Source organism: Lycorma delicatula, chromosome 13, assembly GCF_047948215.1.
Source record: "Lycorma delicatula isolate Av1 chromosome 13, ASM4794821v1, whole genome shotgun sequence".
Taxonomy (NCBI): Eukaryota; Metazoa; Arthropoda; class Insecta; order Hemiptera; family Fulgoridae; genus Lycorma; species Lycorma delicatula.
In genome coordinates this window covers 5,998,790-6,016,712 of record NC_134467.1, presented here as the reverse complement: position 1 = coordinate 6,016,712, position 17,923 = coordinate 5,998,790, and the positions used below count along the sequence as shown (strand labels likewise).

The following is a 17,923-nucleotide window of genomic DNA, read 5'->3' as shown; positions in this document are numbered from 1 at the left end:
TTCTTTCTCTGATAAAGTAGTTATGATGTATTAATTTTTTGGGTGTAAGCTGAGTTACAGAGAGTGAATGCTTTTTGTTATTTAAATTTTTTATCAGCTTTCTCTCTTTCATGAGGTAGTTATTGATGAAATAATGTGTGAAGGCAGTGAATTTTAGGTTTAATCTGAGATACGGAAGAGAGAATGTTTTTTGCCATCGGTTACAATTTATCGGGTTTCTCTTTCTGATAAGTTTGTTCTTGAACAAGTAATCTCTGAAGGCGATGAATGGTAGTTGTAATCTCAGATACGGAAGAGTGAATGTTTTTCCTCATCGACTCATTTTTTATCGGATTTCTCACTTTCATAAGTTAGTTATTGAAGAATTAATCTGTGAGGGCTTATATGTTAGGTGTAGTGTGAGATATGGAGGAGTGAATGTTTCAATTCATTAGTTAAATTTTTATCGGCTTTCCTTTTCTGATAATGTAGTTATTGACCAAGGAAGCTATGAGGAAGGTGATTGGTAAGTGCAATCTGAGATACGGAAGAGAGATTGTTTCTTGTCATTCGTGAAAATGTACCGGCTTTCTCTCTCCGATAAAGTAATTATGATGAAGTAATCTGTGAGGGCGTTTAATTTTAGGTGTAATGTAAGACATGGAAGAGAGAATTTTTCTTGTTATTGGTTAAATTTTTATCGGATTTCTCTGTTTAATAAGGCAATTATTGAAGTAATCTGCGAAGGCGGTGAATTTTAGGTTTATTCTGAGATACTGAAGAGAGAATGTTTCTTGTCATTGGTTAAATTTTTATCGGCTTACTCTTTCTGAGGAAGTCGTTATTGAAGAAATAATCTGTGTGCGCGTTGAATGTTAGATGTAATCTGTGATACGAAAGAGTGAATTCTTCTTGTCATTGGTCAAATTTTTATCGGCTTTCTCTCGCTGATAAGATAGTTACTGAAAAGCCATCTGTGAGGGCGTTGAATGTAACGTGAAATCTGAGATACGGAAAAGGGAATGTTTCTTAATTGGCTAAATTTTTATCGGCTTTCTCTTTCTGATAAGGTAGTTATTGAAGAAGCTCCATTTTTAAGTACCACGTTTAAGTCAATAATACTCCATAATTATATATAAAACATTTACACAAGAACAAAACTGATTGAAAAAGGTGATTGATTAGCAAAAACTTAAGAAAAATTTTCTTAACAGTTTAGAAAGAAGGTTTTAAAACATAGAGAAACAAGAAATCAGATTTATAAATTCTAAATAACGAATTAAGAAATCAAAAGAGTATAAATTAAAAGATAAATCTATGCCTTTATTTCTTTTTTTTTGTATTCAGTCATTTGACTGGTTTGATGCAGCTTTCCAAGACTCCCTATCTAGTGCCAAATGTTTTATTTCAGTAAACTCCCTACATCCTACATCCCTAACAATTTGTTTTACATATTCCAAACATTGCCTGCCTGCAAGATGTTTACCATCTACCTGTCCCTTCAATATGAAAGCGAATATTCCAGAATGCCTTAATATGTGGCCTATATAAGTCTGTCTCTTATTTTAACTATATATTTTTTAATGCTTGTTTTTTCATTGATTTGACTAAACATCTTTTCATTTGTCACTTTATCCACCTGTCTGATTTTTAACATTCTCCTGTAGCGCTGCATTTCAAAGCTTCTACTCTGGAAATACTCCGATTGTCAAAGTTTCACTTCCATATGAAGCTACACTCCAAACATACACTTTTAAAAAAAATGTTTTCTTGATGTTTAAATTAATTTTTGATGTAAGCAACTTATATTTCTTACTGAAAGTTCGTTTCGCCTCTACTAATCGGCATTTTGGCATTTCCTATTTATTTATTTATTTGGAATTTCCTGCCTTCATCCATCTTTAGTAATTCTACTTCCCAAATAACAAAATTCTTCTACCTCCATAATCTTTTCTCTTCCTATTTTTATATTCAGCGGTCCATTTACTTTATTTCTACTACATTTCATTACTTTCATTTTGTTCTTGTTTATTTTCATGGCAGTAGTTCTTGCGTAGGATTTCATCCGTGATGTTTGTTGTTTCTTCTAAATATTTTTTACTCTCAGCTAGAATTACTATATCATCAGCAAATCGTTGCATCTTTATCTTTTCACCTTGCACTGTTACTCTGGATCTAAATTGTTCTTTAAATCATTAACTACTAGTTCTATGTAAAGATACCATTTGTATCTGTAAACCATGAAAAGAAACTATTAGCCCAGCCCAGTCTAGTGGTTGCTAGACTAATGACCACTACACTACCTCACTCTCTTTTTCCGTTTAGCCTCCGGAATGTGGTCTAACCAAATTTAACTGACGTAGGTGGATGCCCACCATTCCAGCAGGCTGGCCACCATTCTACTCCCCCCCTCAACGCAGTGGGGATCCTCACTAACTCAGAAATCACATTCGATTATGTTATTCTTGTCTAACAGGTCCGTTACATACCTCACCCTTGGTTTAGTAGTCCATTTGATGCACACGAAGATCACGTGTTCAACATTGTCGAGGGTGCCTCAATAAAAGCACAAATCATACTCGCTGCACTACAGGTTCAACCTGAAACAGTCATGATCTGACAGGAAATAGTCTACATTGCAGCTGTTTCACACTGACATCAGATGACATTATTGGGTGGTTTATTTTTTAAATTGGTTATATTTAGAATGTATATTTATATTTTAGAATGCGTTTGAAATAAATAACAGCTGATATAAACTTGTTTTACTGCTAGTAGATATCCATAATTTTTCATTCAGGACAAATGTAAAAATGAGGTGAATGAATGTTTACAAATGTCTTCAAGGATAAAAACTCAACGGCAAAAGTTAAAAAATAATTACTTCTTACTTCTCTTAGAAGGATTGACTTCTTAAAAATCTTGAATTTTAAAAAAGGTCAGTAGGATGTAAGTGTCAAATCTGATTTAAAAGGTTAATTGACAGTACATTTGGATGACCGTTGAGCTTTGATTATTAAATTGAGATTCTTTCTATAACTGTAGGTATGTGAAGAGTCGTGTACTTTCTTATTTGTAATGGACCAAGGTAAATCTGTGAGCTGTGAAAAACTTTGGATTGAAAATGTAATATAATTACATTGAATTTTATTAATATTCCCAATAACTGGCTGCCATAAATCCAGATTGGATTAGGGATGGCTTTGTAAATAATTAACTCTTTCAGCGATAATTTTGACTTTAAATTTACAATCCAGTACAACTGACAAAATTTAATATTCAGTTTTTCTCGTTTTTCCAAATGTGGGCCTTTTGTCAAGATGAATACCAAAGTATTTTGTAGAATTTGATTGCGGTAGCTGAATGTCATCGATTATAACAAGTGGACATTTGTTCAGAGAGTGAAACTAAATGTGTACTTTTATTTTCGTTAGAATTTATTTGCCACAACTTCCATCATGCTTCAGTGTTGTTTAACTATTCATGAAGGTGCTGTGACACGGTGTCTGGTGATGCTTCAATTATTTTCACACAGTACAAGCAAAGAACATAAGTAAAGGGAGCTATTACAGTGTTGGAAGAAACTGGCATATTTGGAAGTGTTTGAATATTACACTTCCTTGAGCAATCCATATATTTATGGAAAATAGTGGAGACAATTCAGTTTGGATTTAACCTTGAAATATCTATTACTTAAAAAAGAACTGAAAATGTTAAAATACTGAAAAGGTAGATGTTGATTAATTTTAAAAAGGCCAGTGTGCTACACCTAATCTGAAGACTTGGCAGATTTTTAAAAAAAATAGTAGAGCAGACGTTCTTTGTCTGAAACTATCTGAATATTAGAAAGAACTCTATGAATCTGTTCGATGGTACTATGAAAAGTTTGAAAGCCAAACTTGTAGTCAGATGTTAGTTTGTTTTGTTGAAAAAAGGTTTTAATCTTCTATGTAGAAACTTAAAGTACAGGTATAAAAAAATTATTAACCTCTTATTGTAAAAACCTTTTACAACAAATAACAATTCAATAATAATAAAAAATTATATATGAAGAAAAATCAGAAGTTATTAGTAAAATAAAATTTTATGTACTTTTGAGTTTATTTCAAAATTTTTTACAGAGGTTAATAATTATTAATAAATCAGTATATTTAAATTAAAAAAAGTTTAAAAAAATATATATGTATCTAAAGTTGGATTCAGACCGATGAGTCCATGGTTACGGATCCGATACCCTCTCACTTCACATAACTACTTCAACAACGTGAAACAGAATTAATATGTAAACTAATATAAAATGCTTAAACGTATCATTTTTATTTACGTGTACCGGTATTTTAAACAAAAGTGGCTGTCAAGGTCTTTTGGCATTGCGTTGCAGTGATCCATAAAAATACTCGTTTATGTCTGATGTTTGTTTTTAATAATTATTGACTTCGGATTCACTGAAAGATTAATGTGATTCGAATCAGGGATTCTTGATAACTAACTGATTTACGGGATTTGAATCATTATAATGATTCGTTTCTTCAAACTCTTTGCTGACCACTTTTGACTTGTCCGATCTTCCCGAGTTAATTTTTAATTTAGACGATGTCACAAAAAAAGTACAACTAATTTCTTGTAAAATATTTTAAGTACATTTTTATAGAAAAAAATTAAAATAAGTTTGGTGCTGTGTGTCGTTTCAAAAGTATGCATTTTTAAATTAATATCACCTCCGATCGTCATGGTCAAAAATGTATAAGCAATTAAAAATGATTACCGGCTGTTTAATTTATTAACGAAAATGTTTTTTGAATTTTTACGTATAACTACTGCGTTTTTGTGTTTTATTACTTTTATGTTTAACAAAAACACATTAGTATTATTCAGTATTATAACGAGATATCGTATGTATTGAAGTATACAATAGCATCTGTTGGCATTATTGAACAATCATTAATAGTGTGAACGTTTGTCTAAGACCGTTGCAAGGGAGGTATTTATGTTCTAATATAAGTATTATTTATTTGGTGGTGTTCACTTTTGTTTTTCTGACCAAGTAAGTAATTTTATACCATTCTAGTATAAATTAATAGAATTTAAGTTTGATTTTTTTTTTATGATGAATTTGTCATTACTAATGCTGTACGGTTAAGTGCTCTACAATGTAATCATTTCTTAAAACATTCCTGTGTTAAATAGTCTACGTTAGCGATCGTAAGTTAATTCGTTAAATTATATTTATAATATAATGGTTATATCGGGCGATATTGACAATAATCCAAAGGTTTGCTGTTTATAGTTATAGATACAAATTAACCAAACTTAACCTAAGATCGCTAACCTCTACTAATTAACATAAATGTTTTGATTATTTAAATAATTGCAATAATTACTGATTTATAATTTAAATACTCAAAACATTTAACAGTAATGACGTATACGATTAAAAAACATTGGGTTGGATAACATTGCATAAGTTCTGTGATTATCTTTTTATTTATTGGAAATAATAATACTTAATTTCTTATTCATATTCTACGATACTAATAAATAAGAACAGCGGATAGTTGACAGTTTTGGAAGTTTTCAATTAGGTTATAATTACAATAGGACCCCGATTGTTCGTCACCCGTTAATTCATCTCGTTCAATAATTCGTCATCCTTCTGGAAAAATTTGTGATTTTTATTTTAGAGGTACAATACTGATACACAAAAGTAAATTAAATTTGTAATTACTAATAAAAAGTACACCATCTGTTAGGCCTACAGCATAAAAATTCACTTAATTGCGACTGATGTTTTTATATGAGCCTATTGTACATTATGTATAAATTACAGTAATCATGTGAGAAAAGAACTATAAAAAGAAGATAAAATTACTTTACATATCTTTCATTCATATAAACATTTTCATTTGGGCACTATTATTTAATCAGTTTTTTCATATTTCTTACACAGTATAGTACTTTATTATCAAAAGAACTGTAATTACATCATTTCTCTTTCATTTCTAAAATTCATTACACTAGTGAACTTTGCATTATGCGAGTCAGTTGTTCATACTAGTGTCGTACCTATTAGTGTGTACTTTACTTAACGAAGCAAAGTTGTCTAGCAAATGTGGAAGTTATAAAAGTTTGAGATTCTTCAACACCTGTATAAGGGTGAAAGTATCGTTAAACTATCACAGGAATTCACAATCCCTCATATATCAGTAAGCAATATTAAAAAAAAATTCCGATAAAATAGAACAATTGATGAGTAAAATGGAAGTTACTGATGGTGATGTAACAACCAGAAAGAGAATGAAAACAACAGAAAATGCTGAACTTGACAAACCAATGTACATTTGGTTTGCACAGCATCGTAGTCAAGGTCTACCTTTAAATGGCTCATTAATTATTGAGGCAGTTCTTCAAATGGATGAACTATTAAATGACGATCCAGATTTTAAAGCCAGCCAGGGTTGGCTAAATAAATAATGCAGTATAATAAATGATAATTAAAATTAGATTATGTATATGAAATAAATTTATTAAAAGTAAACACCGAACAAATAAAGAAAAAAATAAAAGTGTTTATAAGTACTTTAATGATCTGACATGTCAGATTAAAAAATATTCCACATTTTATTGACAGATTAATTTAATTACAAAAAAAAAAAAAAAACAAAAAACTCTGATGTGGACACCACATGACTTCCTTGTATGCCTATTAAATATAAGAATTTTTTTTAAAAATTCTATTTATTTATTTCATTAATATGAGGGTAAGTCAATTATTATCCGCAATGTAGTTATAGATTTTATTGCAATACAAATAGGAAACTTACTTGTACATCATTTTTCAACATAGTCCCTTTGCATTTAAATGCACTTGGTCCAACGTTGCACAAGGTTCCTGATGCGCTCATAAAAGAAGGTTTTCGGTTGAGCTGTGAACCAGGAACGCACCGCTTCTTTCACTGTTTTGTTTGAGGTCAAAGTGGCCGTTCACACTTTGAGTGGACCAAATAAGTGGTAGTCAGAAGGGGTAAGATCAGGACTATATGGAGGATGAGCCAGTAGTTCAAAGTTGAGTTTCTGGAGTGTTACAGAAGTGTGAGCGGGCATTGTCGTGCAACAACACCTTTCGACAGCAGTCCTCGGTGTTTGGTTCAAATTGCAGGCTTCAGCTTGGCAGTAAGCATCTAACTGTAATCCGCACTGTTTATTGTCGTCCCCCTTTCCTCATAATGTTCCAGTACTGGGCCTTGTGAGTCCCAAAACATTACTCTCTAGCTTGTAATGATGGATCCATGTTTCGTCACCTGTGATGATTCTGTCTAAGAAGATGTCCTGTTTGTTATCATAGCGAACCAAATGTTTTTGGCAGATGTCCAAGCGCATTTGTTTATGCGACTGTGCGAGTTGTTTTGGGACCATCTTGCTCAGACTACGAAACCCAAGTCTGTTACGGATGATTTCGTAGGCAGACGATGTCTGTAATTTGCAGACGATGTGCCACTTCATCAATAGTTACTTGTCTGTCTAAGAAAACCATGTCACGCGCACGCTCAATGTTTTCCTCATTTGTGGCGGTAAACAGTTGTCCGGCTCCTTGTCATGCATAATACTTGTGCGACCATTTTTGAATTTTTCAATCCATTCGTAGACACTCCATTGCGGCAACACACTGTTCCCGTACTATACTGAAAGTTTTAGATGAATTTCGACCCCTGATACATCTTCTGACCACAAAAACCGGATCACTGAATTCTTCTTTGGTGCAAACAGAAAGTGAAGCAGCCATGGTTAACGGCAGGCCAGCGATAATGGAACTAACCTAGCAGCATCAAACCTGCACAGACATAACAATTAAAACACGCATGCGTCGCCTACGCAACACGACAGTACTATCAACATAAACAAAAATATAACTAAATTGCGGATAATAATTGACTTGCCCTTGTATTTTCTGATAATTTTTCATATTTTTGATTGTTGTTGAATTATTTATCGTATATTTTTTTTTTACAATCGAAAGTTAATAATTATTAATAAATCAATATATTTAAATTACAAAAAAAAATTTAAAAGAAAGAGATGAAATCTCATTCGAACTGATATGCTCTTTTTAGATCCAAATATTTCATTAATTAAAATTTTATTTGGCTATAACTCTGGAACCAATGAAAATAAGTATCACTTATGATATATTGTTGAAAAGCTCTCAGTGAGGAGGGCTTATTGCATCAGTTAAGAAACAATAAAAAATCCAAACAAATATGGATTTTGGGGTTTTTTGGTTGAGTCGATTGCAATCAAAAGGGCAGGTGCACAATTAGATGTTCAACAGTCATAAATCCAAAATTTCAACTTCCTACAGCTAATCGTTTTTGAGTCATGCAAGATACATGTATATATAGATGTCACCCCAAAACTAGTCAAAATGGATTCAGGGATGGTCAAAATTGATATTTCCGTTGAGATCTGAAAACTGAAATTTTTCACGATCACAATACTTCCTTTACTTTGTACAAGGAAGTAATTATAAATTGTTTGACATTACTAACGGCCATGAGAAGATTTGCTGAACTGGTTTAAGATTGGAGGCAGTGATTATTGCCAACATTCACAAATACAATAGAACTTCTCGGTAATGATGTCATGGGAGACTGGGAAAATTTCCTTATAAAGAAACATGCAATATACAAAGTACTTTGAACATTACATATCTAAGTATCAGGTATCCATAAACCACATAGTACATTAAACTTGTAAAATTTGATTTTTTAATTGAACTTCACAGTATTAATAATAATTGTCTAAAATTTGCATATTTTAGAAAATGAAAAGTTTTCTATTTTAATTATTCGTATTAGTTAATTTTATTTATCGTTATTATTCATTAAAAAAAAGATCGAGTATTTTAGTTTGAATTTTATTGTTTTCAATAAAAGATTCTGATTTGTTTATTTAAAGAAAGATTTCTTCCGGCCACTTTCTTGCTATTGTATTCCAGCACACATTAATAAAAAGGTATTTTGTAAACTGCTAGTGCATATCCAGGACATCACATTCTTCTCCATTTTTTCATCTTCATTTTCACTAGCACAAAACTGCAGGATATCACTTACAATTTCACTACCAGTGGGATATTCAGCAATCCCAACTTCATTGTCAATATCAATGTATTCCTGTAATGTTACATATTCAGTCAGACAACTCATGTCATTTATTTTATTCCAACTTTTGCTCAGCGCGTGTGCAATTTCTTTTGTTTGAATATATTGGTAAAACCAGCCTTACTAAAACATTGCACGATTGTTTTGGAATTAATGTCATTTACTCGTGCTTTTGATACTTCTGCAATACAGCCTTTCATTGTAATTTTATTGTTTCCTTTGTAAGGGTTATTATCAGTTACACTGAGCACTTTCAACACTACTTGTTTTTGATAGTGAACCTTCAAGTTCTTCTTAATGCCCTGATTCATAAGTTGAAGTTTTAAGATCATATTCGATGATAGGTACACAATTTTAACTGAATTCATTTTTCCTAAAATCTATCATGGGTAATCAGAGCACTTGTCAAGGAAAAGTAACACCTTTCTCTTTTGTTTCGTCATGTTGTGATCAAACTTCCACAGCCATTTACAATAAATATTTCTCGTCATCCACGCTTTCATATTAAAATTGTAACTCACTTCTAATGAGTTGACACCCTGAAAAAGCATGGTTTTTTATTTTTTCTAATTAACAAAATCATACATTTTTCTGTACCAGTCATATTAGCACATTAACATGAGAGACACACTTTCTTTAGTGTTTTTTCCTCCAAAACATTTATTTAAAGCAAGAGTCTTTATTGACAGACACTTAAAAATTAATGCTGTTTCAACTCCATTAAAAGCATTATTATTTTCATACTGATGTATAAGAGATTTACTAAAACATTTTCTCTCCAAGATGAACAGTCGACTTCATGTACATCAGCACTTACGCCAAGTGCCGTTGTCACTTTCTTAGAAATTCCAGGTCTGTTTTTATATTTCTCCAACCAACCTGTGCTTGCAACAAAATCTTCAATAACCCATAGTTTTTGCAAACTATAGTGCTTTTTCTTTTATTGTAACACTTGACAGGAATATTTTTTTCACGAACCACTATAAAACATTTTGTCTTTGTTGACATTTGAATTCACGTATTGCCAATAAATACGTGAATTCTTTAATAACTCTTTTAATTCAATAAAACCTTCTTCAGACTGATTTTTAATTGTTTCACGATTTGAAAAATTGTCGATAATGATCTGGCTGCAATTCCCTAACGTAAGGAAGCATCTTTCTTTTTACTACTTTTATCAACATATTCTATAATTTTTATTTTATCTGAATAGATAAAGTTTTACACTTTTACATTCTGATATTCTGTTTGTATAAACAACCATAGACAGATTAAGTATACAAACTAAAAAAAAAAAATCTAAGGACAGCTTGTCTGTTAAGAAATTCACAAACTCTTACACACTGAGATTAAAGACGCACTACAGGAAATGCTAACTGCAGCAATAAAACAAACATGGGCTGTCTTACAGTAAGTCACATTGCCGTTATCAAGGTCACAGCATTACTGTATTGCTATTTGCAGTTTCATTATAATAAAAGCTGGCTGTGTAAAACTACTTCACATAAAATAAAAATTAGAAAAAAATTTGTTATATAGAAATCATTTGTTTGTTGTACGGAAGTAACTGCACACAGAAAATTCCCTTAAAAGTCAAGGTTTCGGGGAAAATTTTGTACTATAGAGAAATTCATAAAAGAGAAGTTCCTTGTATAGAAAACTTCTATACAAGGAACGTCTGTACTTTTAAAAAATTATGTGATGGAGTATTACATTATCATCCAGCACACCTGCTCAAGGGTTAAAATTGAGAATGAAAACTTACTTTAATATTACAGTAGTGTGAAATTTTTCTGTTGCAGGGATTAAATTTTAATAAATTACACGCAATGATTCCTTTAAAAGAAGAAAATGATCCTTTAAGTTTAGATTCAAATGAGAACTGTGAAGGTTTGATGTTTATAAAAAAGGAAGAACAAGGTCAAATTAAACAGGAAGAGTCGGTAAAGATGTTTATTTGTTATATTTAAAAATACATAACGTGCTTGTTTGTTTTTAGTTTAACTTACTGGTGTTATAATTAGAATTGTTTGCTTAATTCATACTCAGATTACCCCTGTTTTTATCTAAACATTTTCAGTTAATGATTTTAATCTTACATTCCTGTTTGTCTTCTTTAACTAGTTCATTCCTAACATTATCTTATATATAGATTTTTTCTATAGAATATCTTATCCTTTCTTTTTTAAGATGTCATTTACAAAGTTTCATTATCCTTTAGCAAAGGTGTTTCATAAAAGCATATAAAAATACGATGTAAGATAAAGGAAAGAAAGTTATTTTTTCCTGTGATTGTTAAGTACAGAATATTTAACAAAAAAAATCACTGGGAGGCCATGAGATCTGGTTTGGGATCTTATGTTCTGTGTCTCTTTCTCTCTCAGCCACCCATTTTTCTCTCTTCTCCCATTCTTGGTATCCTCCAGCATTCCAATCCATCTTCTTCCCCTTCCTAGTTTACCTTTTATCTTCCCTTCGATTATAGTTTTTAGTAGGCAGTCTCTTCAGAAGATATGTCTCAGTCAAGACGTTTATCTCTTTCTTGTGTTGTTAACTTCCTCGATCCATGATAATACATCTTCATTCCTTATTCTATCACTCCACCTCACCCTCAACATTCTCCTTCATAACCGCATTTCAAAACTATTTAAATATCTTTCTTCTTTTTTCTTAATAGTCCATACTCACTGCCATACAGCACCACACTCCAATTGTAACACTTAGCAAACTTCTTCCTTAATTTAATCTGTATCATTTTTGCTGTTAACAGTCGCTTAACTTTTTCAAATGTAGCTTTACCCATCGCTGGCCTACTTTTAATTTCTTCAATACAACTTCCATCCCATTTTACCAAGCTTCCGAAGTATTAAAAGATTTTACTTGTTCTATATTCTTCCCTTCCAGCACTATGTCAACTGAACCTTCTCTTTTGCTCATTCTTGCACTTGTTCCCAAATCAGTCCTAGACGGTATTATATCATAGCCCGTTGCTTTCTTTTTGCTTAGATCCTTTATTGCTTTTTTTAGTTTGTTTTTAGTATTTTTGGCCCTCTTTGCTCCTCCTTACATTCCCACTCCTCTTCAATCACCAGTCCTGACTGATTATCATTAACGTAGTTTAGGTCAAACAGCCGTATTCTACTCTACACATGATGTCATTCTTCCATTCTTATTTATTACGCCCTGTTTGCTTATTCCCTTTTTTATTTTCAGTTAACCTCCTTAATTCATTGTTAAGTTTCCTGTATTGTTTTTTCCCTTCTTTAGAAGTAAATATTCTTCGATTGTCTGCATTCATCTTATCCGACGTGTCCTGCGTAATCCACCAGTCCTTCCTTGCATTACTCTCACTTCTTGCAATGCTTTCAGTATCAAATCTTTAATGGTGTTCTGTTCTCCTGATACTTCATTTGTTCTTGTTTTTCTCAGATTCTCTTCCAGATTTTGTGTATACGCTTCAGAGTCATCAGTCTTGAGTCTACTTACATCTCATTTCTTCATCGATTTGGGTTCTCCAGTATGCTTTAGTCTAGTTCTAACATCTGCTACTAATAGATTATGATCTGTTTCAGTGTCTGCTCCACAAAATGTTTTTGCCATCTTTATGCTGTTCTTGAATCTTTGTTTGACCAAGATGAAATCTGTCTGTCACCAGGAGCCTTCCATTTATGTAATCTTCCTCATTGATTTTTAAACCAGGTGTTAGCAATCCATAGATCAAACTCTTCATAAAATGCTATTAGTTTTCCCCTCCTTCATTCAATTCACCAAGCCCATTATCTCCAACTATATTTTCTTTCCTTCCCTGTCCTACCACACTGTTCCAATCTCCCATCATTATTGTTGTTAGGTAAAGTTAACAAAAAACACACAGCTAGTATTTGCCAAAAGAAATTGGACTTTATTGAAAGTGTAACAAATGAACTTATGTTATAATCATAACTTTAAAACATAAAAGGAAATTATGAAATTAACATAACTTAATAATACTTAACATATCAGCTGAATCAACAAATGAATAATTTTGTTAAATGCAAAAATACATGAATAAACATTTTTTAAATACACAATGTAACAGAGCCTGAAAATAAAAGAACATAAAACACCTTAATTTCAAATTAGATACTTAAAACATAACATCAATAGAAAGTGGAACTGGAAAACAGTTGCACTACTAACATATATACTGTACTATGAAGATTAGCAATGAACAGATTTCATTAGCTTAGAAAACATTAATTATAATATAATCACATTAAAATAAGTAATAATATAAATGGAGTTTATTTTGATAGATAAGCATTCTTGAAAATACAAAAATCACAAAGTCCTAAAACATACCAGCACATCAGGAGTAATTTGCTTTAGGTTAATTTACGAGAAGTATTATGAATACAGTGCATAAGTAGCAAAGAATTAAACTCGGCGATCAGCAAGTTACACAAATAAATTATAGAGTTAATTACAATAACAAATCGTAATAATTAAACATGTAAAACAGGTAAGCCACCTATCATGAATGCATTTAAGTGAATAAATGGTTTTCTTTTAACCAAACTTGAAATCGTAAGGCATAAGGTATGATGAACTGAATGTTCCACTAATTTCAATGATAAAATCACTGTTTAACGTAATAATGAAAATTGAACTTGCCTGTAGCACACAAATAGTATCAAGAGACGAACTCGTGAATGCAGATACATGAATACATACAGTAATCCTGGGCGTAGTCCGCACTGGTGTATCAGGAATACAGAGGTGTGATGTGGTTTAGTGGTAGAATAATGCGTAGAATCTCAGATGTGTAGTGACGAGTTTTGAGATTCTGCTTGGATGAGAATATTATCACAAAGTTTGCAGGAGAATATTGGCCATAGGTGACTGTATTGGAGGAATGTTGGATCTACTCTGCTGAAAAGATGGCGTGAAAGAAAAAGGGGGAACCAGATCCAGGTAGTGGACAGGAGAGAGTGTGTGTAAAAAACAAGAGATGTGTGCATGTATTAGTATGGGAACGAAAGAATAACGGGTGTATGAAAAGGGTAGTCAAAAATAATTCGATAGAAGAATGGACGCGGTCACTAAGGATGATGGGGGGGGGGAGGGTCTAACACAAGAACAAATAATAAAACAGGTTCAAATGACAAGCCCAAAAATACGAAACAAAGTGAAATTTAACATTCCTGTAACAAAACAACGGGACCCACCCTAGGTTGGAATTCATTGAAAATAACGGAAACTTTATGCTAAACGGCGTAAACAATTGTTCTTATATATCCTTTTCCATTACTTCGTATATTTGTTCACATATCTGGTCTACTTCTTCCAGTGCGTCCATTATTGACAAGTAGACCTGTATTATCAGGGGGCTACTGGTTCTGTTCGCTAGGACAGAACTTGCGAACAGAAGGATCCTAGCGAATCGCTAGGACCCTTTCGCTGACTGGTATTATTTTCTATTGCTTTCCTGTATATCATTCCTGTACCTCTTTCCTTGCATTCTCCTCCCTTAAAAATAATTTTATAGTCTCCTGATACAAATTCTCCTTCTTCCCATCATACTTCACTCAGGTCTAACAGATCTATACTTCTCCATCTCCACCTTTACATTTTCCAATTTCCCTTTCCCATTCATTGTCCTTATATTCCATTTCCCATCCTTAATTTTGATATTCTCTTTCTTCTATCATTTCTCTTTCCTGTACCATTATATGTCTCTCCGAGGATAGTACCTAACCAGAGATCCGATTGTGGGAGTATTACTCCGAAAATTTCTTCTCAGGAACTCCCATACTTAGAGCGTAATCCAATGGGTCTAGGGATACCACAAAGGTCTTTAGTGTGGTGATTGCCTTCCGCATCCTATGCCGTTGAAATTTTGGTTACATCTGCCTTTAGGAATGGTTTCCCATTCCAAGGCCAAGAGGGTGCACTGTCTTCTATCGCTTTACCACCCACCATAGAATCTGTTGGCATTTGTAGAAGGGATCTTCTTATCCCAGTAGATGCTCAGTCCCAGCCTTCATTAGCCACTTATACATACTACAATAAGCAGTATGTGTAATCGTTGCCCCAATTAAATCAAGTAATCAGGTTATTTAAATGTATCAATTATCCACTTTTTTTAATAGGATTGTTCAACAAAGATTTGTTTTCGTTTCGTTTTATCCTTTCTGCAAAATGAAGTTCATCTTATTATAAATGTTATGCAATTTTTTTTTTTATTTGGTGTGAATATAATATATATTTTTTTTATTGTAGGATCTTGCTGATGAGATAATGACAATTCAGTTTTAGAAAATATTGAGGAAAATATTCAAAATGTGTTTCTTCATTTGAAGAAACACATTCTAATTCATTCAGGGAAGAATTTTACATGTAATATTTGTTTAAAATCTTTTTGTAATAGTAGTAATTTGAGAAAACATCTTACAATTCATAACGGAGAGAAAAAGTTCTTGTGTAATATTTGCCTGAAATCTTTTAATCAGAAGGGAGTATTAATTATACATCTCTCCACTCATACTCATGAGAAAATGTACTCTTGTAATATTTGCCTTAAATCTTTTAGTCAGAGTAATATATTAAAAAACCATCTATCTACTCATTACGTTGAGAAAAACTTTTCATGTAATATTTGCCTGAAATCTTTTAATCGCTGTGATACTTTGAAGAGACACCATTCATACTGGCGAGAAAAAATTTGTATGTAATTTTTGTGAAATGTCTTTTATGGAGAATTATCAATTACAAAGACATCTTTCTGTTCATACCGGTCAGAAAAAATTTATGTGTGATTTTTGTTGTAAGTCTTTTAATAGAAAAGATAGATTTTTAAAACATATTAATTTTCATAAAGAAGAAACAAATTCTGTAAAATTGTTGTCATAAGATTTTTATATATATATATATATATATATATAATTCATCGAAGATTAAGATATGATGTACAGTCTAAAATTAGTTTATATATTTTTATTTCAAATAAATTTTTATAAGAAATTTGTGTTTTATTTACATATAAGTAATTAATTTTATTCATAAGAATTATTTATTTAGTGTATTTCTACTCTCAGTTAATAAATACAAATTCTTTTGAAAAAGTATTTGTAGGCCAAGAAATAAATTACTTGTTGACTTTATTTAACCCAGTTCTTCCATTGCTAACCCACCGAGTTGGTCTAGTGGTGAACACGTCATCCCAAATCAGCTGATTTGGAAGTCGAGAGTTCCAGCGTTCAAGTCCTAGTAAAGCCAGTTATTTTTACACGGATTTGAATACTAGATCGTGGATATGAAGCCAGTTATTTTTACACGGATTTGAATACTAGATCATTCTTTGGTGGTTGGGTTTCAATTAACCGCACACCTCAGGAATGGTCGAACTGAGACTGTACAAGACAACACTTCATTTACATTCATACATATCATCCTCATTCATCCTCTGAAGTATTATCTGAACGGTAATTACCAGAGGCTAAACAAGAAAAAGAAAGTCTTAAAAGTTCTTCCATTGCTGGAAGTTCTCTTTTGATAAGGTTGTCAATTGCGCTGTCACATTCTACTTTTGTCCTCTCAGCCCTCAAATTGGGACACTTTCATAGGACTGGGGGAAGAATTACAAATCATATTTGGAAAGTAAGGAGCCCAGAAAACCTGTGCAATTCTTTGCTTGGCGTAGAAACCATGAATTGTAGACAAAGAATGGACAAGAGCATTGTCATGATGTGGCAACCACAAGTCCAAGTCAATTCAGAACCATCTCCCTCAACAGAAAGTTTGTCATACAAACTCAGTGAAGGTATGAGATGCGAATAGTTTATACCTGAATCGACAAAAAGTTAGTTAGTGTATTTACATTAATACTAACATTACTGTAAACGTTATTATTTTTATCAATAATTTCTTTTAATTTTTTCCACATTTTGTAGCTATTGTTTTTATAGTTATTAAGTTTATTATGATAATAATTTTGTTTAGAGACAGAGATTAGTTTTTTTAGAAGCTTATTATAATTGTTATATTTATTTCTTTATTGTATATTAAATGTTTTTTTTTAAACGGTTGCTCATTTTGTTTCTGACTTAAATGGAGCAGATGATACCATTAATGATCCAAGATTTTAATTTTCTTTTTTTTATGCGAGATGTGTGATGTAACAATCAGAGTATGAATATGATACAATAATATATTCAAAATGGAATCTGTTAATTTATCTGTATCTTAAGTTATCATTATTATATTTAAAATTCCAATCTCTTGAGAAAGAGATTTTAGTAACATGGCATAGTTAATTTTGGATACAGTGGCATTATGTTTTCCAATCAAACCAGTATTATACTAGGCATCGAAAGGTATATGAAAGGATACAGTATAACGATCAGTAATTATAGTTCTTAACACATTGCTAAGACAGTTTTTAAATTTATTGTTAGTATTCTTAAAGAATACATGATATAGACATGAACGGGAACTTGTAGTCTTTTTTAAGATTGCATTTAAATAGGAACAATACCCTTGCGAGTTAAGAATAAAAATTTAATCATGAGATGTATAGTTGAAGTCATCTATGTTAATATTGGTATCACTTATGGTCAAATTGTATTTATCTTTTTATATTAGATTCAACAAATTATCTAGACTTTCTAAGAAAATTTCAACATTACTATTAGGAGAACAATAATTTTAATTATAAGGTTATTTAGCTTTAAATTCAAACATAAGGCATTACGCTCTAGTTTATTTATAGAGATAGCATCAATTTCAACATAATTCTTCTCAAACATCAT

At 31.7% G+C, this 17,923-nt stretch overlaps 1 protein-coding gene across 7 annotated transcripts in view; it reads left to right on the top strand.

Moving 5' to 3' along the window:
- Positions 1-17,923, top strand: part of LOC142333949 (uncharacterized) — a 147,140-nt gene that overhangs the window by 110,009 nt on the left and 19,208 nt on the right. For 6 of the 7 annotated variants that reach the window (XM_075381584.1, XM_075381585.1, XM_075381583.1 and 3 more), the window contains one exon: positions 10,937-11,077. In XM_075381584.1, the coding sequence (XP_075237699.1) occupies positions 10,964-11,077 (114 nt within the window). In that variant the 5' untranslated portion in view covers positions 10,937-10,963. Of the gene's footprint in view, positions 1-4,805; positions 5,024-10,936; positions 11,078-17,923 lie in introns of those variants that run through there. The other variant, XM_075381586.1, reaches the window with a different exon arrangement.